Source organism: Nyctereutes procyonoides, unplaced genomic scaffold (genome assembly GCF_905146905.1).
Source record: "Nyctereutes procyonoides isolate TBG_1078 unplaced genomic scaffold, NYPRO_anot_genome, whole genome shotgun sequence".
In the NCBI taxonomy this organism is placed as follows: domain Eukaryota; kingdom Metazoa; phylum Chordata; class Mammalia; order Carnivora; family Canidae; genus Nyctereutes; species Nyctereutes procyonoides.
Window position 1 is genome coordinate 13,652,623 of NW_026575044.1, and position 24,630 is coordinate 13,677,252.

The window sequence follows — 24,630 nt, forward strand, 5'->3', positions numbered from 1 at the left end:
TCTAACAGACATGGATGTTTGTGTAACATGGCTTTATATAGAGGAATGATGTAAACATTCTAAATTCCCCTAGCTTTTAGATGTCCCTGCCCTGGATTTTTTTTTTTTAAGATTTTATTTATTTATTCATGAGAGACACAGAGAGAGAGACAGAGAGATACAGGCAGAGGGAGAAGCAGGCTCCATGCAGGGAGCCTGATGTGGGACTCGATCCCGGGTCTCCAGGATCAGGCCCTGGGCTGAAGGCAGGCGCTAAAACGCTAAGCCACCCAGGGATCCCCCTGCCCTGGATTTTTTTATTCAAAAATTCAAACCTGTCAACTAGTCAAGAAGACTGTATGAAATACAGCTTTGCCTCTACTGCTGAGATAGAGCTCTTACTCAAAACACATTCTGAGCCTTGGAGGATGAGCTAATGTTGTATGAAGCCATCACAAACTGCCAGATATTAAAATATTGTTTGTTTCTTGGATATGAATATCTCCTATTTTTACCAGGTTTAATTTGTGGCATCTGCTTTAAAATGTGCAATTCACAAATTAATAAATATGTTATTATGTGTGAGATTGCCCACTTAAAGTATTTTAACTTATCTTTTGCCATTTTGCCATACAATTGATGGACCACTTACACAGACTTTCTTTGCCTCTCCGCCTCCCAGTGATTCTGAAGGTAAACATCCTTTTTCGATTTTACTAGCAGTTTCCTGTAAATAATGAGTTTAGGCCTACTTTGTCCCTACTCAATGCTAGGACCAGATGGCTATTTCTGCTCCTAGTTCAGTGAAAATGGAGCATGTTTGCTCTCTCTCTGACTTCTCAGTTTTTGTTTATATAATTTTGGGTTTTATACACAGCTTATAATTCTTGATTCTGGTTGACTCTATGTCTTCTTTACCAAGAATTTAGAAATAGTTGAATTACACATCTGATTCTCTGGCACTGTGGGAGGAATGTGTGCAAACAGAGCCAAGCTCAAGTTTTGCTATGAGAAAGAGGTTGAGTGTCAGGGTGTTGCCTACTGAGACCAGAGCTGGGAAACCTCAAGAAAGGGGAAACCAGGGATATTTAGACTGCTTATATTATTCTTCTATTTTAAAGCAATGTTCCAACCAGCGTTGTTAAGAATTCAGTAAGGGTCCCTTTCCTGGGAGATACATTCTTAGACCCCCAATGATGCCTGAAAGCTCAGAGTACTGAACCCTATATATACTGTTTTTTCCTATATACACATATATCTGTGATAAATTTTAATCTACAAATTAAGCACAGCTAGGGATTAACAGTGGTAACTAATAAAAACAGAATAATCATAACAATATGCTGTAATAAAAGCAATGTGAATGTGGTCTCTCAAAATTTTGTACTGTCCTACACTCACCCTTCTTCATATGATGTTGTGAGATGATAAAATGCCCATGTGATGAGAGGAAGAGAGGGGAATGACATAGGCACTGTGACACAGCATGGGGCCACCTCCTACTGAGCTTCTGAGCATGCATCAGGAGGGTCATCTACTTCCTGACTGTGGTTGGCTGCCAACTGTGAAACCCTCAAAAAGAGGGGGCTCCTGCACACTTGGCTGCCCTTGAAAGAGATCTAATCATGCTGACCTAAACAAACCATGGGTTTGTTTTTCTCTGGTGTTCAGAAAAAATCTCTAAGCAAGCAGTTCAGGGCAGGAATGAGGTATCGAGGTCCTACACTTCTTGTATTTTTCTGTTCCTTAGTGTGTGGCTTCCTGCCTCAAGGTCACAAAATGGCTGCTATGGCTCTAGCCATCATGCACAAGGTCTAGACACCACAAAAAAGAAAAGAGGGGAAGGGTGAGAGGGCTTTTCCTCAAGTTCCACGCAATGAATTCTTCCTTGCATTTTGTTAGCCCTCTGTCTTGCAAAGGTCTGGGAAATGTCTGTTTCATAACTGACCTAATTACCACCAAATATACAGTTAGAAATGGAAAAAATAGACACTGGGTAGGCAACTAGTGGTTCCAGCAATAGCATCCTTAAACATGTTTCTTTGAGCATTGATAAGGCTTTGCTCCTGTTGCAATGTGTTCCTGTAAGTAGAATTTCAAGGTCAAAATGGTGGCGTCTGGGTGGCTCAGTTGGTGAAGCATTTGTCTTCGGCTCAGGTCATGATTTCAGGGTCCTGGGATTGAGTCCCACATCGGGCTCCCTGCTCAGTGGGGAGCCTGCTTCTCCCTCTGCTCCTTACCTTGCTCATGCTCTTTCACTTCCTCTCTCTCAAATAAATAAATAAATAAAATCTTTTTTTTTTTAATGTCAAGGTCAAAGTGCATCCTACATTTACAACATACTGTCAGCTCACTCCCAGATAGGCTGTGAGTGTTTATATTCCCACCACCATGTACACAAGTTCCCATTCTCCCAGAGCCTCGCCAATGCTGGACATTATTCTCCTGATTGTCAGTTTGATATATGAAGATGGCATCCTGTTTCATTTACTGCCCTGATGACTAGTGCATTCGAGTCCACTTGTTGGCTTTGACAAAAAGGAATTTGTCCAGGGGAAAGACTTTCCCTCTCTCCCGTCCCAATCATCCACCCTAGACTTGGCTTGTAGAGAATAGTCAGAAGCAGAGATGTGTGAAACAGGGCGCAAGCGGTTGCAGACAGCTTCTGTGACACAGCATCGAGGGAGAGACTGAGTTTTCTTCTGGACAGAGTACAAGTCAAACTAAAAAGAAAAGTCCAAGGGAAATGCTCGCTAGTCACGTGGGCTGGGCGAGGTGAGAGAGAGAGAAGTGGTTGTTCAGAATGTTCTGGGAAGTTGTTGATTCATTTCCTTTGTAGGGTTCACAGTGAAGGGCTCTGTCTGGGGTCACAGCCGTGGCGGGGGCGGGGGGGGGGTGGCCCTGGCTCAGAGGAGGAGGAACACCAGCTCAGTTCCTGCGAGAGGCATGACTGATTCGTGTTGCTGCGGGCTCCCTGAAAACCCAATGGCCAGGAGTTCATCTGCTCCTGCAGCTCTTGGAATGTCATCTTTATGTAACTCAGATGGGAACTTCATTAAACTTAGCCTGAACCTCACTTTTGCAGCCCATGATGAACAACCTGACCTCAGGCTTCGGTAATGTTTGAGATCTGCAGCCTCGTGGCCCCCTTTCTGCTTTCTCCATTAGGAACCCAGACGGGCTTCAGATCTGCCCCTTTTGCATCCCGCCTAAATGCTCCACTTGAGCGAATTGCCTGGCCAGCTTGGTGACTCCATCTGGCATCCAAGGTGACCCTAAGGGGGCTGATGCATGGCCTGACCACCTTGCCGGCACCCCTCACTGTGCACCTCCTCACCAAGACAGCCTCCCCTAACAAGTAGACTTCCTTCAAAGGGGAGTACAGTCTCTCCGCTCTGAATACTTGTCCTGTGTCCTCCTTGGACCGGTCTGCCTCCCGAACCTCTGGAATCTTGGTGAATAAAGCTTTCTGTGTCTTATCACATCTTCTTGGAGGAGTACTTGTAGCTCCCTGCACATTCTGTCCCCCAGGGTGGGAAATGAGGAGACAAACCACAATAGTTAGCTGTGACACAGGGCTGTCCTGTCCTGTGAGATCTCACACATTGTCCTTTTCCTAACAGGGTGGGGGAAATAGGTAGAACTTGGGCACTGGCTCACCAAACATGGCTTCACCTGTCCAACCCAGTCAGGCAGGGTCCCCCCTGTACCAGCAGGAGGTGCTGGGATTTCCAGTGGGACATGTGCCACCGTTATTGGATCAAAACCAGCCACATTTGGGCTTTAGAGCAGGTCTGCTCATCCAGCCTGCCCGCTGCAGGTCAGGGTCGACGCTGGAAGACTGCATCCTTTGCTAGATGCCCTTCTGCCAAGGGGAGCAGAAAAGTTTATCTACTCAGGTCTTTTACCTCTCCGTCTCAAACTTCCTATCACCCTGACACCTCTTCATTTCCTGGTTTTAATTCCTGGACTCTCAGGGTGGGATTTGCTTCTGGTGCTCGTGCTGATACTATACTTTCTTGCCTCAACTTGAAACAAGCCACTAGGACTTTCTGCCTTCCAGGATCCAGGCAGCACTTTGATTTGCCTGAATCTACACGACATGCATGAGAACTGCTAGGTACTAAGGGCAGGTGCTCATACCTGTGGCAACTCCTTGCTCCATCCCACGTGCACAGAGATTAATTAGTGGCCTTTGCATCTGACAGTGCTCCCTACATATCTGGGCTGAGGCTGCTTCTGAGGCTAGAGGTGGACACTCCTTGTCTCCCCACCAGAAGGCTGATTTGCACAAATCTAACTTTAGGGGCTTAGCATACCTGCATTTGCCTCCCAATCCCTGTTCCTGACTGATGTGTCCCACCCAACAAGTTGCTGGTGAACTGCCAGCATCTCTACTTCATCCTCAAATCTTCTGTACTGTAATTTGCAGGCTGGACTACTGAAGCCCAGGCCTCACCTGTAAGACTTGCTTAAAGATTCTCCCACAATGCTCTGCAACTTTTTGTCACTCTCTAGTAAATACATCTCTCCAATCCCCATACATCTGCAGAGGCCTCTCCTTCCCTATGGTTGATATGTACTCACAAGCCTCACGTGCAAGTCTCACTTTTCCAAACGCTCGTGGGAATCCCACCAGGCATTGACTTCACAGAGAAAGAGCACTTGTAGCTTTAAACTCATACATGGTCTCTGATAGCAGACCTTGCAGACTTTCTCTACCTGTCACTTCCTCACCTGCTAACCACACTGTGGCCTGTCTTTCATTGTTGGCACTGTGCTTCTGCAAATGTCTGCTGCTCCTGGGACCAGGTGTCCTCCAGGAGCAGAGCCAGAGCAGCCTGGTGGAAGTTCCTCTGTCAGCACCAGGCAGGCTTCAGGAGACTCTGGGCAGCAAGTGGAGCAGGGAGGAGGCCCCCATCAGCCCAGGGTTGGCCACAGGCCTCCTTCCCCAGCCAGCAAGGTTTCTGAATCTTAAGGACAGGTGGATCCATTGGGTGAACACCAATGTCTAGCTCATAGCTTCATGAGTGACTTTTTGGAATGTACTCCCTCAGTATGCTACCAGGACAAGATTTCAAGTTAGGACAATTGAATATGTTTTACTTAGGATTTAACCACGTGCAGATATAGGTTCTGTGGATCTCCATATGTCCTCTCACCCTGTCTCCACCAGCATTAGAGATGGTCTTGGCAGCAAGAGCAGATGCATCGGGATTGTAAGGGGCCCATTGGTGCAACTTCGTAGTGTCACCAGGTCCTGCTGGGCCTAGGCTTGTATGTAACTTCCATGTGATAATGGAAGGGAACAAGACATGATTGATTGTATGATTTCGTGGATCAGGAAATGTGCAGCTGAGGACAATTGGCAGGGGAACACAGTCATTTGGTGTGTCCCAAGGTGCACGGCTGAGTGTCTCCTAGAGCCCAACATCAAGCCTAAAATTATATGAGATAAAAATTACTTTCCAAAGAAGATGTGGTTCTGCTTAATATCAGAGGCTTCTACCAGGCCCCAAGGAGCAATTAAATAGCTCAATATCACTTCAAACACCTGTGGGGCTCCAGGACCATAAGAGTCAAAAGCAGAGCTACTTACCTTGTAGCCCGCACCAGGTAGCAATCTTCTCTTGCTCTTCCAAGTTGGCTGTTGTGTTGATTACTGGTAAATACAGTGACATAGCACACCCAGTTGTGATAAATGTGACTCCAGATACACAAACATGCTTAGAAAACACCATATCTCTTTCCTCATGACAGGGCATATGTGGAAGACAAATTTGCTTTTCAATTTGGAGGGATATCCTGCTCTTCCCTCAAATGCTTGGACCCCTAAAAACTTCACTATGATGTCAAGACCCTTGATTTTCATGGGATTTATAATCCATTTCTGGTACCTTTCTTGGTGCCAGGACAACTAGTGTGCAGCCTACTTCTTTCTCACTTGGTCAGATTGATGTGATGGAGTCCCTTTGGAAGAGCAGCATGAGGGCAGATGGAGTGAAACATGATCCTAGGAGCATATAGTGAGTCACACACTGCTGGGTTCCCCTGGCTGGATGCACACTGCGCAGATCCGTTCATGGGAGACCCTGGAACTTCTCCGGGCAGAAACAGGTGGGCACCTCTGAGTAGGGGGTCAGCAGGGACACTGACACTCAACTTTGTGGATCTGATATGCAGGCTTCATTGGTCTCCCCTAGCAGTCCAGAGAGGGACAATTTATGTCTGAGCAAATGTTTCACATCTTCCAAACCGCAATTGTTAACAGCTACCAGGACACAACTCTGTAGAAGTCATAGGTAATATGACAGAGAACAAGGTGAGGCTTCTACCCTCAGGCTGCCCACAGGCTCCTGAGGGAGAAACACCACTGAGACTAAGGACACCCCTGAGCACGAGCAGCATTGGTGAGCAGCACCGGCAGCAGCTGAGAAGGGGAAGCAAGCAGAGGACAGATCCATCCTCACACACGCTCCATCTGTTCACTTTTGCAAAAGAAGTCAGGAAGCAGGAACTTTAAAGGCTGGAAGAGAGTCGATCGACGAGGACCCAGCATCTGGTCCATCCCACTGATGCCCACGAACGTGGAGGTTCAGAAGGGAGCGACATGGCAGAGGGACTAGAGGTGCCCGAGGCTCCTGGGTCCCCCCACTGCACCTGGATGGGGGCGCAGTGGAAGGACTGATCCACTGAGAGATTTATGGAGCCTCAGGTCTCATCCCCTGGGTTTGTCTGCATCGTGGAGCCATTTAGCTTCCCTTCCTGCAGCCCTCTAAGGTGGATGGTCAGGGCCACAGCTCTTGGGGACCACGGGTCCCGGCCTTCCCGGGGAGTCGGCTCCTCTCGTGTCCTCAAGCCTCCCTCCCCTCCCCCCGGGTGTGGGGCAAGTGAAGAGCCAGGCTGTGGCTGGACTCCGGCTACAGGGCACAATTTTGTCCATGTTTGTCACCCTTTCTCTCCTAGCTGGTCCTTTACTGTTGTAAACAGAATTTACTCAAACTCTTAAAGAAAGAAACTCTGCCTTTAACTGGGTTTTATACTATATATTGCCAAATTGAATTTGAATAAAATATAAAAAAAGAAAGAAATTCTGCTCTGATGAGCAGCACTGATAACATGTGTTACCTTCTTCTTGTCCCAAGAACCTCAGGAGCTGGAAGGACAAGCATGTCCAGGCATCTCTGCCCAGTTCCTCCTCCTCACCTGTTCTTCCTCTGCATCCAGTTCTGGGGAGTGATGTTCATGCCCCGGCTGTGGTCTCACTGGACAGAAGGTCTCCTGGGATCCCCATCAGGCTGGCCAGTCCCCTGTGACCACAAGGGAGCAGGAAACTCACTGGGACAGTCAGTGAGAGTGGGAGAGAAGGTAGGATGAGAAGAGGGTGAGACAGAATCTCGGGAAAATCACCCGAGGGAAAACCACTGCCCTGCACGGAGAGCAGGGTGATGTGGTTTTTGTGGGGCCATTCATTGTGGGCGCTGGGATGGGGCAGGAGCAGGACCAGGAGAGGATGGCCAGGCAGCACCTCAGGTGGAGGAGCACCCAGACAACAGGATACAGAAGGGCCCATGTCACCCTGTAACCACAGCTCCCAGTGTGGCCTGATAGCACTGAGTTAGCAGAGAAACGATGGGAAAGCTGGGCTGTGGATAGGAGTCAGGATTCTCCAGGGAAACAGAGTCATAGGATCTTGATAAGCATGGAGACATTTACTGTCAGGAGGGTCTCACATGACTAGAGAGGCTGACGGGTCTAGAGCCTGCACCAGGTGAGCCAGGCTGAGACCCAGGGAAGATCCGCTGCTGGGGTTCAAGTCCAAGGTGGTCAGGCTGGAGACAGAAGGAAGAGCCTGTGCTGCAGTGCCTGTCCCATGGCCACCTGCTGTCGAATTCTTTCTTGCTGAGGGGGGTCAGTCTTTCCTCCTGCTCAGGCCTTCCACTGATTGGATGAGGCCCACCCACACTGTGGAGGGCAGTCTGCTTTACTCAACATTCATCCCTGTAAGTGTATTTCATCCAAAATCTCCTCAAATAAACATCCAGAATAATGCTTGACCGTGACTCGTAGCACTGGAATCTAGCCAAGTTGATACACATAATAAATTATCACACTACAAAATCACTAATCCAAAGAAATCTAGAAGGGCCAATTAACATTAGAGAGAGAAGACTTCAGAGCAAGGAACATTTCTGGGGATGAAGAAGAAAAGTACATAATAAGGAAAGGTCAAGTATGCAACAAGGGAGAAGAAACCGACGTGTGTGAGCGCCTAACAGCAAAGCACCGAACACATGAAGCAAAGCTGACAGATCTGAAGGAGAAGCACATGGATCCACTGTCACAGTCAGAGAGCAGAGCATCCTCCCCCGAGAGTGGCCCGAGGGAATGGAAAATCACCAAGAACACACACAATAAATACGACCATGACTCAACTCAAACTCATTGATATTTAGAGAATATTCAACCCTAACACCAGACAACACATTCCTTTTAGGTGCACCTGGAGAACTCCCCAAAGTATTGTCTTATCCTGGGTACTAACACAAACCGTGAGTATTTTTATATATTTGAAATAACATATTTCTCTGACCATAATAGAAATAGAGTAGAAATTTTTGTAAATATTTTATTCATTAGAGAAAGAGAGCATGAGCAAGGGGAAGGGAGAAGCAGACACCTGCCGAGCAGGGATTCTGACGCAAGGCTTAATTCCAGGACCCTAGGATCATGACCTTGGTCAAGGGCAGGCACTGAACCCACTAAGCTATGCAGGTGCCTCTTGAGTAGAATTTAATAACAGGAAAATTTGCAAACATGCAGAAATTAAACAAATCACTTCTTAATAACTCATGACTCAAAGAGGAAGTCTCGAGGGAAATTTTAAATATTTGAAGTGAATGGATATAAAAAGACAAGTATTCAAAATGAGTGAAAACAAGATAACCCAGTGCTTTAGGGAAATATATATGATGACAGGTGGATGTTGCAAAAGAAGAAATGCTTGAAGTTAATAATTTAAGCATTTACCTTATGAATCTACAAAAATAAGAGCAAATTAAACCCAGAGCAAGTGGAAGAAAGGAAATAAGAAAGAAAAGAGCAGAGAGAGTGAAAGTGATAAATCTAATAAAGCATATTGACAAAAATCCCTGAAGTTAATATCACTAATAAGTGGTGAAAAACTGAAAGCTTTCCCCTTAAGATTAGGAAGGAGGCAAGGCTGTTTGCTCTCCCCACTGCTTTTCAGCATTCACCTGCAAGTCTGAGCAGTGCAATAACAAGAAAAAGAAATAAAATAAAATATAGATTAAAATGGTAAAGAGAAAACTTGTGTTTATCATAGACACTATTTATATGTTTGTCTGCACAGAAAGTCCCGTGGACTCTACAGAAAAATCCCTGGACTAAAACATGAGTTCAGCAAGGCAGCAGGACAGAAGGCTCACAGGGAGGGAAGGGACCCACCCTCACACTAGTCAGGAATGGAACACAGATTTAGAAGTGTGTACTCCCAGTCGAGGGGAGTGCACCAGGGTCTTGAGTGTTCTGCAGAGATGGGGAGGCATCTAGTGGAGCTCAACAGAATGGGTGACAGGGGCAGGGCCCCGGTGCTGGGGGGGGGGGCCCTGAGGCTCTGTGGGAGGTGCTGTGGCTTCGAGCCCTCACCTCCATCCTCACACCCTTACTGTCTGGTCTAAACTGAACACAGGAACCATGCAAACATGAAGTTGGGGCACTTCTGTCACAGACTGTGTGCGGTGTGGCTACTGAGGCAGTGAGCACCCGCTGTGGTTACTACTCCCACGGACCAGAAATGGTGTTTACTGCTCCCCACCAGCACCAAGGGGGAGCCCTAGGGATCCTGCAGGGAAGGGAGCTGAGCTCAGAAATGTATGCAGATTCAGACACCGACCTGCTCTGCCACCTTCCAGATGTTGACAATGTCCTCAGATACTCAGAGTCCTGCTGACACTGTGATCTAGGTGTCTGTGGGACAGCCCTCGTCCTGAGGCACATGCAGCTGTGTGGCTGGAAGGTGGTGGTGGTGGTGGTGTGTGTGTGTGTGTGTGTGTGTGTGTGTGTGCATGCCTGCGGGCTCCTGTGTGGAAGAGGAGGTTTGGGGATGACAAGCCTCTCTGCTTTCCTCTGTTTTCAGGGGATCTACCTGCTTCCAGTGCAATCTGAGGCTCAGCTGGGAGACGGAGAGGAAGGGACATTTGAGACTCAGTTTGTCCTGCTTGAATTACTAATCCAGGTGAATAGCAGGGAGCTGTGTCACCTGGGGGAATGGTGGAAGAGCACATAAGGAGAGAAAAGTCGTCCCATACCAAGAGGTGACCTTACCATTATTTCTTGGGTTCAGGTAAACTGCTCCCACCTCTCCCATGAACAAAACAGGTACATTTACTGTGTAATTGTAATTACTTCTGCATTCCTTCCTGTGGGAGGGGAGCTCCTGCTCTTTCTCACCAGATCCCAGGTGTTACAGAAAGGGCAGCTGGGCTGTGACCCTGGGAGGAGAGGATGGGGGAGGACACAGGGGCAGGGATGAGGACAAGGGGCTGCAGTGCAAGGGCTGGGACTTAGCAGAAGGCATCGGCTGCGGAGGCAGGCCTAGGCATCTCTGCTGGGATGGGACACTGAGCCCTGGGAGCAAGGGGCCCAGAAGTAAAGGACACAGGAGATGGGAAGGAGGCTGTCTCAAATCCTGAGGAGCACCACCAGTGAGGGAAGAGGGGCCCTGGAGGGGCAGCTGAGGAGCCTGGGAGGGTGGCAGGTGGGTGTGTGGGGGGTCCAGGAGAGTGGCCAGTAAGGACCCAAGGGCACAGGGTGTGGAACATGAAAGGGTACCACCAGGGTCACCTCCTGGTGATCTAGGGGCCCTGTGAGGTGAGGCCTAGGAGCAGGCTCAGGTGTTGAGCCGGGGGGCAGGGAGATGGGGTGAGGGCTGCAGGGAAGGGGCACAGGTCAGAGAGACAACCAGGGAGAGTAATGCACACAGGACACGACCCAGAGAAGGCCCCTACAGTGGGGGGGGGAATCCTCACTGAGACCCCAGGACCTCAGCATCCTCCGCAGAGAGAGAAGGAGGGAGGCAGGTGTCAATCAACACAGCCTGTTAAAAGCTAACTGGTAGGACCCAGAAACTTCCACTTTTTCCTGAACAGTAGGAGGCTCTGGCATTTGCAGCAGGACAGGACAGAAGGGAGCTTTACCAGGACTCGGGACAGACAGCCAAGGACTGGGGGGCCGCGCCCTGGAGCCCCAATCCCCAGGCTGGGTCCCGGCCCAGCGCTCCCAGCTGCGCGGCCTCCAGAGTCAGCCTCCAAGGCCTCCTTCTACTGACCCGACCCTGCGCACAAGACCCCCACGTCACGGCGTGTGCAAGAGGCCCGGGAGGTCCCAGCCTGCACGAGGTCAGAGCAGTGCGGGCCACAGAGCAGCACTCAGCCCGCGCTGACCGCCGCGGAGGCATCGCGTCTCTGAATAGCTCTCGGCCCAGCCTGACCGTGGGCTGCTGTTCAGACTGTCCGGGTGGGAGGCTGTGAGTCACAGTGGTGCGTCCAGGGGGCGAGGGTCTGAAGGTAGTTTGCTGTCCTATAGATGAGGAGGAGAGCAGAGTCCATCCAGGGGTGTCCGGGCGGAGGCTGAGCCGACCTGGAACATGTTGGTACCAATACATTGACTCAGTTTCCCTCTTGCTCTACCACTGTGTGTGTCTCATGGTGAACGTGTGCAGAACCACTTAGCATAGACACTAACTGATGCTTGGACCATCCAGTCCCTCACCAGAGCAGTCAGAGGAGGAAGAGGTGAGACCAGAGCTGCAGGCATCATGCCCATGACACAAGTGTCCCCAGAGGGCCGGATTCTCCTGCTTCTTCCAATTAAATCCTCATCATGGCCATGCCTGGCCTGCGGACCTCACTGTAAACAGTAGTGAGAAGCGTCTCCCCTTTTAGAGGTGCTGCACCCCTACCCTGGAATGCAGACAGAGGTTCCCACAGCAGCAGATAGACAGGCCCCAGAGGGACCCCCCCAGACCCAGTGCTGCTGACATGACCTCCCCTAATCACCCAGCACTGCATGGGCCCCGAAGTGAATTTTGTAGCTAATATTGTGTGTCTGGAAAGGATTCCAGGGGCATCAGGATCAGACCCTGTGGATAATGGGGATTGACAAGCACATACCCAGGCACAGAGGTATGTGGGAGGACCCAGGGTGCCCCCTCTCCCAGCCTCACCTGGTCCCTGCTGTCTCCAGACCCCTGCTGGCTCAGCTCTGCAGAGTGGATGCCATCATTGGGTCCCTATGCTCCTCCTGCGACCCTGCACCTGGGTCATACAGAGAGGGAGCTGAAGTCTGAGCCCTGGAAACCTGTACCCTCCCCTCTATGACCCAAAGGCCATGGCTGCCCCCACCAACCTCCTGCAGGGACATCCCCTATAGGAAATGCAGGAGGAAGGGAGCCCAGGGTCCAGGGCCCGGGGAGGAGAAGTGCAACCTGCCTCTCCCAGGCTCCAGGCTCTTCTTCACTCCTCTCCTCCAGAGGAACAGTCCAGCTCCCAGGATCAGCAGCAGGACCACAACAGTCACCAGGATGCCGGGTAGATGGTCAGCATCACTCTGTCCCTGTGGATCTGCTTCCCTCGCACAGAGAGATGGAGAAGGTTAAGGGCCAAGAGAAGAACAGATGCCCATTGCCCAGCACGTGACCACATCTGGAGACACCTGCTCAGAAGCTGAGGAGGGAGCAGCAAGGCAGGTGCTTTCACTCAACACTTCCCGAGCTCCTGCTTGAAGCCAGGGTGCTGAGAGGAACAGGACACGGTGCCCACCCCTAAGGACACCTCTGTGGGAGGAGGGTGAGAACGTGCCAGAGGGAGCCAGCCAGAGCCATCCCAGGGCACAGGAGCTCCCAGCCTGTACACACGTGGTCAGGGAGGGCCTCCTGGGGGAGGTGATGGGAAAACCTCATCCTGAGGGAGGAGTGCAGGGAGCAGACAGGCAGGGTGGGTGCCGCCTTCCAGGAAGGAGGACCATGAACAGGGAGGGGGCACCTCGCCAGCCCTGGAGCTCCAGCACCCACTGGGGCAGGTGGGAGGGGGACCAAGCAGGGAGGAGCCAGGTAGGAGGGTGAGAGGGAGGCAGGGGCATCGTTCCAGAAGGTCCACTGGGTCCCTGAGCGATGAGCTCCCCTGGGATTGGGGATACTGAGGCAGCAGGGCCACAGCAGCTGGTGGAGGAGGCGGGAGGGCCGAGGGGGCACACGGAGCACCGGGTCACTCATTCACTCAGGGAAACACAGACTGTGAGCAAGCAGCCCGGGGCTGAGCAGGGACAGGAATTCACAGGAGAAGCAGACGTGGCCGCTGCCGTCCACGGCTTGGGGCTGCAGAGGAGGCTCATCCTGGCCCAGAGCCTCACTCTCAGTGTGGGGGCCCCTGGTGGCTCCTGAGAGGAGGCAGGTATGAGGGCAGGATGGCAGCGGGTCCTGCCAGACCTGAGCCCCTGAGGCCCAGACCCCTGGGTCAAACTCTCTTCATGCTCGACCTGCCCCCAGCGGCGGCCCCGGGGACTGCTCAGGTGTCAGGGCCCAGAGCCAGCTGGAGCCAAGGGGTCCCTGGACGGGGGTTGGGGGATTGAGGGTCCTGACCTGGAAGGGCTGAGGGCAGAGTGAGGAGCCTGACCAGAGGCTGGGGGCTGAGGACAGCAGGACACATCTGGGACCCAGGCCAGCAGGTGGGGTGATGTTGTCCGTGAGCCCAGAATTGGGCAGAGGAGCCCCCGGCCCTGGATCCTGAAGGAGTCGCTGGCTCATACCCCTTCTGGTGGCACAGACTCCTGACATCCCCCAACTCCCCTCCTGAAAACCACCCTGGACACAGGGAATGATGGATGAGGGTGGGCAGAGGTCCCTGCTGAGTGCTGCCTGGACCAGCAGGGGTGAGGGGGGGGGAGAGGAGCCCAGGAGCAACACCCAAGGGCAGAAGCAGGTGGATGTGCCTGCCAGACTCTGGATGGGATGACCACGTGGCAGGTGGTGCCATAAACAAAGAGACAGACCTGAAAACCCTCACCCAGGGCTGCCTGAGCATCAGCAGCCCCTCCCCTCTGCAGGATGCACTTACTGTGGCCACATATGTTCCCAAGATCCAAGGTGGCAGTTTTCTGTTCCACCTGGTTCCTGAGCACACAGGTGAGGCTGGCGTTGGGCTGGCTCAGGGGCAGGCTCAGAGCCAGGGTCCAGGGGTTGGGGGCTGGTCGTGCGGCCTCTCGTTGTTCCAGCTCCCTGGGGAGTCCCCTGCTCACCCAGGACATGGTCAGGTCCTCCCTGGTTCCTGGGGTGTCACACTGCACGGTGACATTGCACCAGCCTGGGGTGATGGACAGATTCGTGGTCCTGATCTGGAGAAGGGGCAGGGGCTCTGCGGCAGGAAGGACAAGAGGACAGAGGGTCATGTGAGTGGAAAATGTCACACCTCAGGCTTTGTCCTGTGGAATCTCCCTGAAGCTCTCGCCTCCTCCCCCTCAGGATGGTGAAAGCATTTTATAGATGACACAGAAGTGACCAATTATACATCAGGTGCATAAGGATGGAGCCAGTGAGTTCAGCTCTATGTGACTTCTGTAGATTGAGAAAGACTAAAACTATCACGTGAAAAAATAAATGCTGGAGCCCACTGACCCACAGCTAATTAGTTAAAGAAAGCGAGGTGTCCCCTAGAAGAAAGAGAAGTCTAGGGCCTGATTATCAGGATCTAGAGCCTGCCTGTGCTTATGTTCAGATGACGCCCAAGCCCTGAAATTGGCCCTATGTTCCCACCATGAAAGACTGTTATGGGGGACTCCTTGGTGCCCCCTAGGAAAGACCACCCTCTGTGTGGTTGGAATACGCACTGAACTTTGGTTCCACCCATGAAGACAGGGGACAGGCTAACAGGCTAACACAGATCCTTAGAATCTGTCGGACCTGAGGCTGCCAAGGCCACTCTCTCTGGAGCAGACAGCTCCCTGGGCAGAGCGGGGTGCAGGGAGAGAGCAGGATGCTCCCTGAGATCCTGAGAAAGGACTGCCATGTGAACTCCTATATCCGTGGAGGTTTAGAGCTGGACCAGTGGAGTCTGTGAGTGAGCTGCTCGGGCTGAGGCTGAAAGGGGATCGGGGGAAAGGGTGGAGAACCACACGTGGGAGTCTGGATCCCACTTCATGACGAGTGACCCCAGCTATGCTGAAGTGCTGACCCTCAGAACCTGAAGGTGTCTTAGATTCCAAGTCAATGGTGGTCTGAGGCTGCTAACCAGCTGAGCCTACACCAGAGATGGTCTGGGTGTCTTGATGGGCCCCATGTGATCACAGGGTCCTCCCAAGTAGAAGGAGGCAGGAGAGGAGGTCCGAGGGACCCAGTGCCAGAGGCACTCATCCCAGCAGTGCTGGCTGTGAAGGTGGAGGAAAGGGCCACGACCCAGGGAATGCAGGTGCCACCAGGAGGGGGGACAGGAAAAGAAATGGATTCTCCCCAGAGCCTCCAGAGACCAGCACAGCCCTGCCCACACCCGGACCTCAGGGCACAGGCTCTGGGGTCTGACTCCTGCCCAACAGCACAGTAGGACCCTCAGGTGGGGTTGTGTGAGCCCCTGAGGTGTCCTCTCCTGTCCCAGCAGCACAGACAGCTAAGGGACAGCCTGAGAACCCTGAGTCCTGTAGCAATAGTAGTGTTAAGGCAAAATCCCCACTCCCACCCCCACAGGGGTTCCCCTCCCGAAGCACCAAAGTGATTCCATCCCTGGGGTGACTCTCAGCTCTGCCTGCATTTGTGGTGAACACCCTGCATCTGATTCCAGGGGAGAAGAGAGAATCTGAAGGCTGGTGTCTGGGGGGAACCCTGTGAGCGGGCGCGGGGACCCTCCATGGACAGAGGAAGGAGGTGAGCTCTGGGGCTGGGGGAGGGGCCTCCACGCACCATACACAGTCAGGTGGAAATCCTGGTCGTATTGTCTTCCTCTCGTGTAGGAGTCTCGAGCCCGGTACAGCCCAGTGTCCTCCAGGGTCAGGTTGTCAATCCTCAGGGTGGTTATGTTGAACACATGGACCCTCTTCTGGAACTTGTCTTGCCAGTTGATCCATTCTGGAACATCTGCCCCAGGAAAGACCTGCAGCATGACTATGTAGTTCGATCTGAATACAATGCCCCATGATATCTTCTCCAGCTCATCTACTGGAGGCAAGTCTGGATTTCTGATCACATGAAACGACACAGAAGCTCCTTGCATCCCCTTCAGGGAAACAGCGTTTCCAGAACTCTGGGTCCCAGCGCTGCCAACACCTAGGGCATAGGACACAGAAAATGTGAATGGTTTTCCAGTAGGAATAAAGGAGAAAACCATAGAATACATCTTTTTTAAAAATATATATATTTATTTATTCATGAGAGACACAAGGAAGGAGACAGATACATAGGCAGAGGGAGAAGCAGGATCCCCGCAAGGAGACTGATGTGGGACCCAATCCTAACCCCTGGGATCACAACCTAAGCCAAAGGCAGATGCTCAACTGCTGAGCCACCCAGGTGTCCCCCCTAGAACCCATCTTGTCATGAAATCCCTCCCATGTGCTCCCTGACTCCTGGAAGGCAGGGAATGCATGAATGTGAAGCGATGCTGGAATCACTCCTGTCCCAGTGGAGTGTCCCCTTGATCAGGTCACATGAACTCTCTCACCTGCAGGGTCTTGACCCCTAAAAGCAAGAGGATGAAGTGCATGGGACTTGGACCAACAACAGCTCTAGCACATTTTCGGTCCCTACCGAGAGCATTTCTGCTGGAGGTAGCTGCTCACTGGGCTGCAGAGACCCCTCTTGCTCACAGGCCCTGGCGCCCTCCCCTGGGGTGGAGGCTGCAGCCAGGGAGTCCCCTCTGGGGAGCAGGGAGCAGCTAAGGTGGGAGACGGCCCTCAGGGACAGCACGTCACACAGAGGGGGACTCTGTCTTGCATTCACCCTGTGTCCTGTTCTCTGGGATAAAGCCCGCTGCCATGTTGGGGGCTGACCCAGGGAGAGGCCTACATGGGGAGGGGTGAGGGCCACCTCTGTCCAGCAGTCTGTGTGGTCAGCACATGTGGAAGTCTCTTACTTAACACATGTACATGGCCCCTTTTGCAGCTCTGCTTCCCTCTCATGTCCCTGAAGTTTCTCCCCGTCCCCCTCCCCCCCGGAAACACTGTCACACTGAGCTGCTTTGGATGGACTCTCTGCTCAGGGACATAGATCATCCAATGGGGGAGCATCTGACCCTCCATGGGTGCATACAAAGCACATGGGGCACACATGTCACATATGAGTGCATGTTTGCTAGATGTGTGGGTAAATACATCACACACGGTTGTGTACATGTCACACATAGGTGTGTAGGTGCAGGGATAACTGACTGGGGGGTCTAATCGATCAAAGCAGGTCATGTCCCCTCCTGCCGGCCTCCGCTCATTGCCCTCCTGAGAGACCCCAGCGAACTCTTCTTGATAAATCTTTGGTTTGCCATCAACACACGTGACCACATCTCTTCTTAAAGATTTATTGATATTAGAGAAAGAGAGTCAGAGAGCAAGTGGTGGAGAGGCAGGGGAGAGAGACTCTCAAGCATACATCCTGCTGACCAAGGAGCCTGACCCGGGGCACAATTAACAACCCTGAGATCCTGAACCGAGGCCAAATCAAGAGTCCGCCGCTTACCCGCTGGCCACTCGGGCCCTCCAATACCATATTAATTTTAATGAGAATTTCTCCTGTAAATGAACCTGGTGGCTACCCCATGAATTCACTGACAGAACAATGTCCTGTAGACCTGCGTCCCCACCCCAGTCAACACCTGGGCCTCATTTAATGGTGAAATATGCACAATGTGGCACACACAGGACACTAAGCATAAATCAGAGACACAGCCCTTGTTCCCCAAGGGGGACCGTGTCCTTGGGGGTCCCCAAGGAGCAGCAGGTCAGTCTCCGGGACGGCACCTGCCCCAGGGCGGCTCCCCGAGTCTCCTGAGCACACAGTGTCCCTCTCTGAGCCCCAGCCAGAGGGGTCAGCCCAGGGGGGCAGGGAGAAAGAAGCTGGGGTACTCTGGCCAGGCTTTTAATTGAGAGCTTCTCATTGGCTCCCCTGCAGTTCCTGTCCTGAGGGTGCCCTGCACCTCCATGTCCCCACACCAGGGAGCAGCTGGGCTCCTTCAGACAGTATTGGCACCCCCTGCTCAGGAGCAGAGGCAGGGAGGGCAGAGGGCCAGGGGATCGCCAGGGGGCCTGGAGAGAGCAACCCTCCCTTCTTGGAAGGATGAGGACATGAGACGAAAGGCCTGGCTCCTGGCTCTGAAGGTCCCCAAACAGGCTCCCTGGCTATCGGCACTTGTCAGGATCAGGACTAGGACAGGACAGGAGGTTCCACATAGAGCAGAGGCTCGGAGAAGCCCCAAGAGAGTCCAGACCAGGGGGACACACCCTGTCCCAGGATGTCACAGCTGGGGGGACTTCCAGGGGACCTTTCCCAGAGGAGGGGCTCCATCGGGTGAACCTGTGCAGGTCACACAGGGCAGAGCAGACCTGGAGCTGGATTCCCTGTCCCCAGTCCCTTGCTTCCCCCACAGGGAATCCTAAACTCTCCCTCTGGCCCCTCCCCTCCCTGCCCTGCACCCCCCTCCCCTGCTCTGTCCAGGGGCTCCTCCCTCCCAGCACTGCTGTCTGGTCAGCAGGGTCTGAGGTGTTCTGTGGTTTCTTTCTTTTTCTTTCTTTCTTTTCTTTCTTCTTTCTTTCTTTCTCTTCCTACCCAGATGCTTATGGAGGAAATTATAATTTACTCTATGTGTCTGATTAAAAAAATTGAAAAGTCAAAGTCCACATACTGTTGACATGTAGTTACTCCTTAAAAGGGTCTCAATGTTCTGCAAAGCTCAGTTCTTAATGTGTAAACACCCTTTTTACTGAAGCCCAGTGATGCCAGAAATTTCGTAGAATGGGAGTAGACCTCAGAGAGTATGCTCAAATCAAACACCACAGACAATAAAAAGCTATCTCAAGTTCTTATTTACTTGTAACACAAAAGCAGATGGTCTGATGAGGTAAGACACAGAAAATAGCGCTGTTAGCACAGACCTTCTTTCAGTTCCCTTTCCGGGAACCCCTCTGCTTCCCTCCTGACCCCCCAGGGCACCCCCACCAGGAGCCCCTGTCCTCAGTCTCCTGTTCCAGGCACAGTCTCACATACAGCAGGAGGTGCAGACCCCTTGAATTCTGGAGGCCGCCTTTCCTTCCTTTTCCAACAGAATGTCACCATAGTCAGGCCTCATGTTGCCCCAGGAGCCAGAGGACACCTGCTTTCTTCTCCAGCTCAGCCCTGGGCTCTGGGTCAGCCCCACCCAGGCACAGCAGCTGCAAGGGCTGCCCGGTCCCCTGAGCATCGCAGGCCAGGGGGTGCCCGTCCCCACCCTGGGTCCCCGCAGCCCCTGCTTGGTCTCCTCCATCCCTCTCCCCAGGGAACTGCAGGCTCCCCTGGCCTCACCCCTGCTGGGGGTTCCGTCCTGCAGCCAAGCAGCCAGGGTCAGGGCTCCCAGCCTGGCCTCCGCCAGAAGCTCGTGTGTTCATTCCGCTCCCCCCGGGGCTGGAAACCAGACACACCGCGTGTGCTCCATATCACAGGGCTGCTTCCTCTGCTCCTCCCCAAGGACACCAGACAGCCCCGCAGCTCCTGCCTCCCTGCCCGCCCGGTGGTCCTCCCTCCCCAGGAGCCTGGGCCACTCACGGAGGAGGAGGCTGGTGAGTCCCAGGAGCCAGGAGGCCCCACCCAGGTGGGGGTCCTCTGAGCAGGGGCCCATGGCAGGCTGCCTCCCTGCTGGGCCTCCACTGCTGTGGGAGCGGGGGAAGGGGAAGCATCTAGAACACAGAGGAAGAGAGGAAGGCGTCACTCAAAGAGCCCTTAGCTCTAGTCCCACCCTCTAAGGGCAGGACCTACTCCCGGGGACCTCTCTGTCCATTGGAGATTAGCACATTCGGGTCTCTCCTGTTATCTCAGCTCCTGCAGTGGGATCAGGAGATCATTGCAGAGCAAATGTAGGAACAGCCCCCTCTAGGAGCCCCAGTGCAGGGGAGGCCCCAACCCTGTGCTCACAAGCAGCCTGGTAGTCTCACCTCCCCAGTCTGTACCCCTAGGGCCCCTGACCTGTGTCCCTGGGCTCCCCAACAGCCCCGGGCCCTGCTCGCCAGCACCAGCCGATGGCCAGGCACAGAGGCACATCCTAGAGCCAAGGACAGGGCGCCTCTCCTGCTTTGGGCCTGTCCTGTCTTTACACCATTTAAACAGTCAGATTTCCTTTCTGAGTTTCTATGAGCATCACTGCCGGGTGTCTAAGGAAGAAGCTGTGAGAACGAGAACCAAGCTCTCCTGAGAAGTGTCCACCACCCTCCACCCGCAGCCCCTATGGGCGTGTCCCTCCTGTCTGTACCCTAGGGCCCGCCCTGTACCCAAGCACAGGGCACAGCCCCCCCAGGAGCAGAACCCCAGCCAGCACTTCCCTGGGAGGCTCTGCTCACTATGGACCTGCGCTCCGACACAGGCAGGGGTGCAGAGGGACAGGCTTCTCTGGCAACAGGAGGACAGCCTGTCCTGTCCCACCATGTGGCCTCCTGCAAGTCCCCACATCCAGTCTGGGCTCCCCCAACCCACTCTGAGCCCCGTCAGACCAGAGAGCCCTCAGCCCTGTCCTGTCCCGACTCCCACCCACTAATGGGAGATCCCTTCCCAGGGCGTGCCTGAGCCTTGTGGGTACAAACCCCTGGGATGGAGTCCAGACCTGGGCAGTTCAATCCCTGGTCACTTCAGGCGGAGGGGCAGCAAGTGGCTCTGCCCCCGTCCCCATCCCCATTCCCACAGCCCTGGGTGAGCCCTCCTGGGTGAGGACTATTTGCTTGTGGAAACCACAGCTTGGAGTGGGGAGGGGGGTCCCTGAGGGAGCCCCGAGGACCTGCTGGGCAAGGACCCTGGAAGGTCAGCCAGCACGCCCTCCATGCTGGCCCAGCACCAGGGACTTTTTACAGCTCTAGCCACTGGTCTTTCCTGACCCAAGTCCCTGGCACACTGAGGGGGAGGGAGGGCAGGCCTGACCCAGGGCAGACTCTCTCATTCTCACACCCACAAGTAGAGGATACAAGCCTGTGGTTGCAATCTCGAAGCTTCTGACATCCAGCCCTTTGCAGATCACAGCTACCCGCCACACTGGCTGAATCACCCACAGCCCAGTGTCTCCAGCCCCAGGCAGGCAGTCAGACCTGCAAGGCTGCTGACTGGAGCAGCTCATGTGGGCGCTCCCTGCTCCCCCAATGTCTCCCTTGACAAGACACCTGGGCTCAGGTTCAGGGGGGCTCCCTTCTCCCTCCCACTGGCCCCAGGCGTGTGATGGGCACAGGATAGACCAGTGTGCTGGCGGCAGAGCTCCAGGAAGACAGGTGGGAGATGCCACTCCCACTTCCACCAGGAAGCTGAGCTACTGTGGGCAAAGCCTACCCACCTCGTGTGTCAACAGATTGGGCCCGCCTGGCAGCTGTGCTGGGAGGATGGGATAAATGTAGTACAACAACCCCCACCACCACCACCACCCAGTAGCACCAGCAGCCACAGCGCTGGTTCCCCTTCTGCGTCCTCGGGGAGCAGGGCTGAGTCCGAGGCAGAGGAGGTGGCCGTGGGACCCCCAGGCTTCAGGGGTGCTGGGTGTGAGAAGAGGGAGACTCCAGGAGGAGAGCAGCGGCCTGTGTGTGTGAGATCCCGACCCCGGGGACTGTGAGGCCTCCTGTTGTTCTGAATGGACACTGGGCTCAGGCCTCAGGCCCTGGGAATCAAGATGAGCTGTGGGACCTTGGGCGAGTCACTCATCCTTCGGAAACCAGCGCCCTCATCCATCACCTGGCGACCGTGATGCCTGGGCCCTCAGATTGACCTCAGTACCTGCGGGTTCCCTCCTCCTGTGTCTTCTCCCCTCTACCTTGCCCATTCCCACACCCCAAACCCCCTCCTACCTGCCTTAACCCATGGGTCCTCCGTGGCCTCACCCTCTCCTCTTCAGTTCAGGGACGTCGCCCAGGTCCTCGAAAGGCCCTGTGGCCCTGGGGGAGACTCTCAAAGTCCTGTCTTGGTCCTCTGGACACCATATCCCCATGAGGGAAATTCTACAATAGTCACTAACCTGCAGCCACTTGGGGACCTCCTGCTGACAAAATGATGTCAGAAAAAAAAATAAAAAATAAATTTAAAAAAATGATGTCAGGATTGACACACAAAGTAAAATGCTGGTTATTTGACTACAATAAAGAGGCCCCCCTGGGACATCTGGGTGGCTCAGCGGTTTAGCTCCTGCCTTTAGCCCAGAACATGCTCCTGGAGTCCCGGGATCCAGTCCCACATCAGGATCCCTGTATGGAGGCTGCTTCTCCCTCTGCCTATGTCTCTGCCTCTCTCTCTCTCTCTCTCTCTCTCTCTTTCTTTCTCCGGGGATTAAATAAATAAAATCTTAAAAAAAAAAAAAAAAAAGGCCCCGTCTGGGGTCTAGTGTCAAATCAAGAGCCAAGGATGCCCCCTTGTCTATTCACAGTCTCCCCCCCACCACAGTGAGCTGCTGGGCAGATCCTGAGAGCTCAGGATGGGGGTTTTCTCTTGACATTCGGCCTCTTCCAGAAACTTCTTAACCCACCCAGAAACAGCTCCCTGGTGGGCAGAGAGCTCAGGACCCTGAACCCAAGGACAAAGACAGGGCAGCATGATTTCTGTGCTGACAGTGGCTTCAGACTAGAAACCCTCCTGGAGGAGCAGGTGCCACAGTCCGCCCCCAGGGGAGCCCGGGCTCTAGGACCAGACACAGTGAGGCTGCGTCTAACCCCTCCCACCCTTTCCCTGAGTGTCCCCTGGACACATGGCTGCATGGCCCTCATCCGGCCTCACGCCCCGCCCCTGCGCCCCTCAGATGCTCTGCTCACCCCCATCCCACCTAGATAGGACCCAGCACCCTCGGGGCTTGGGCCCTCCCCCACCCCTCTACCTGCTCCCCCATCACCCCCTCCAGCCCAGCCTGTGGCCGCTCATCCAGCAGCCAGGCTCCCAGCTCCACACCGTGGCTCCCGTCACCTCTGCCTGCAGCGTCCTTCCTGGACCTACACGGTTCCCGCTCACACCTGCTAAGCCTCTGCCACCAACCCCCTGCCCAGGGAGGCCCATCTAGAACAGCAGCTCCCCTGCCTGACGCTGCTTCTCTTGGGTCACCCACTGGCCACCACCTGACCTTATACATCTACTTAGTCCCTAGTTTATTTCCAGTGTCTCCCCCTAAATACAAGTACCTGGGGCTGGGAATTAATTTTGTTCACCTGTGGGCCCAGCACTGAGTACCATAGTGAGCACTCCACAAACAGGCTGTGGAGGTGGTATCGCCAGAGGGGAAAGCTGGGATTCCAGAGGGAGACCACCTATCTGGCCTCAAGTCCCAGCTCTGCCCCTTACAGGCTTCGGGATCTTGCAGATCTCAGAACAGTGTCGAGCCTGTAATAAATGCTATAGCTCTTTTAAAATTATAGATTAAGGGATCCCTGGGTGGCGCAGCGGTTTGGTGCCTGCCTTTGGCCCAGGGCGCGATCCTGGAGACCCGGGATCGAGTCCCACGTCGGGCTCCCGGTGCATGGAGCCTGCTTCTCCCTCTGCCTGTGTCTCTGCACCTCTCTCTCTCTCTCTCTCTCTGTGACTATCATAAATAAATAAAAATTAAAAAAAAAACCTTTAAAAAAATAAATAAAATAAAATTATAGATTAAGATGCTATCCTTGATCAACAAACAGGCTGTATATCTGTTAGTTGGCCGGAGGAGGGTGAGAGAGAGGCATGGAAGAGAGGAAAATCCTCATCTCTCTGATGGAAAGTACATGGTGAAAATACTGAATGTGAAATTCAGTATTTGAAAATACTAACCTGAAAATACTAATGTGAGAACGTTATTTTTTAAAATCAATGTTTTTAGAAACATAGAGGTAAATGCCCTAAGAAATAGTTAATATTGCAAGTGATTGTCCTCGGGGAGGCGTGCAGGCTCCCGCTCCACGGGAACCCTCGGGCACAGGTCCCACCCCCCCCATCTCTGAGATCAGGACCCTCGTTTGCATTGATGTTACCTAGTGGTACAGACAGTCCTGAGGCAGCAGGTCATCCACGCGGTGTAGCTGTGATAAAACACAGCGGCCCCTGGGAACTGGGAGCACATAGGACGGGCTCCCCTGGAGCAGGGGGCTGCGGACACGGGGGGAAGGAGGCTCTGTGCTGGAAACACTTGCCCCCACTTTCAATCATGTAACATGAGCTTCATCGTCAGGAGCTCCTGCCAGGGGGAACAGGGCACGTTGTTTTCTCAGTGACAATGATTTTTTAAATTTCAGTTTGCCAAATTCAGACTCCTTTTTTTGAAGTAGGCCCTACATCCAGTGTGGGCTCGAACCCACCACCCAGATCTAGAATCACCCCCTCTTCTGATGGAGCCAGCCAGGCCCCTGGACCCCCTCTATAAATTAGGTATGACTTGTGAGGACATAAAGCAGGCACCGATTCCTGTGGATTTGCATTTAACCCTGTGAGCA

At 53.4% G+C, this 24,630-nt stretch overlaps 1 protein-coding gene across 8 annotated transcripts; it reads right to left on the reverse strand.

The window, feature by feature from the left end:
* Window positions 1-2,371: 2,371 nt before the first annotated feature.
* Window positions 2,372-19,890, reverse strand: LOC129509103 (SLAM family member 9-like). Of its 8 annotated transcripts, XR_008664270.1 has the most exons (8): window positions 19,769-19,890; window positions 15,947-16,309; window positions 14,115-14,411; window positions 12,492-12,626; window positions 12,227-12,317; window positions 5,579-7,289; window positions 5,142-5,418; window positions 2,372-3,499 (listed from the first exon to the last, which is right to left on the reverse strand). XR_008664270.1 is itself a non-coding variant. In XM_055324521.1 (6 exons), the coding sequence occupies exons 1-5, from the start codon at window positions 19,839-19,841 to the stop codon at window positions 12,259-12,261; spliced, it is 927 nt and encodes a 308-aa protein (XP_055180496.1). In that variant the 5' UTR covers window positions 19,842-19,890; the 3' UTR covers window positions 4,393-7,289; window positions 12,227-12,258. The 8 variants fall into 8 exon arrangements, 6 of the variants coding, with proteins under 6 accessions (XP_055180496.1, XP_055180498.1, XP_055180493.1 ...); XR_008664269.1 differs by lacking the exon at window positions 2,372-3,499 and having other exon boundaries at window positions 4,393-5,418; XM_055324521.1 differs by lacking the exon at window positions 2,372-3,499 and having other exon boundaries at window positions 4,393-7,289.
* Window positions 19,891-24,630: the final 4,740 nt, after the last annotated feature.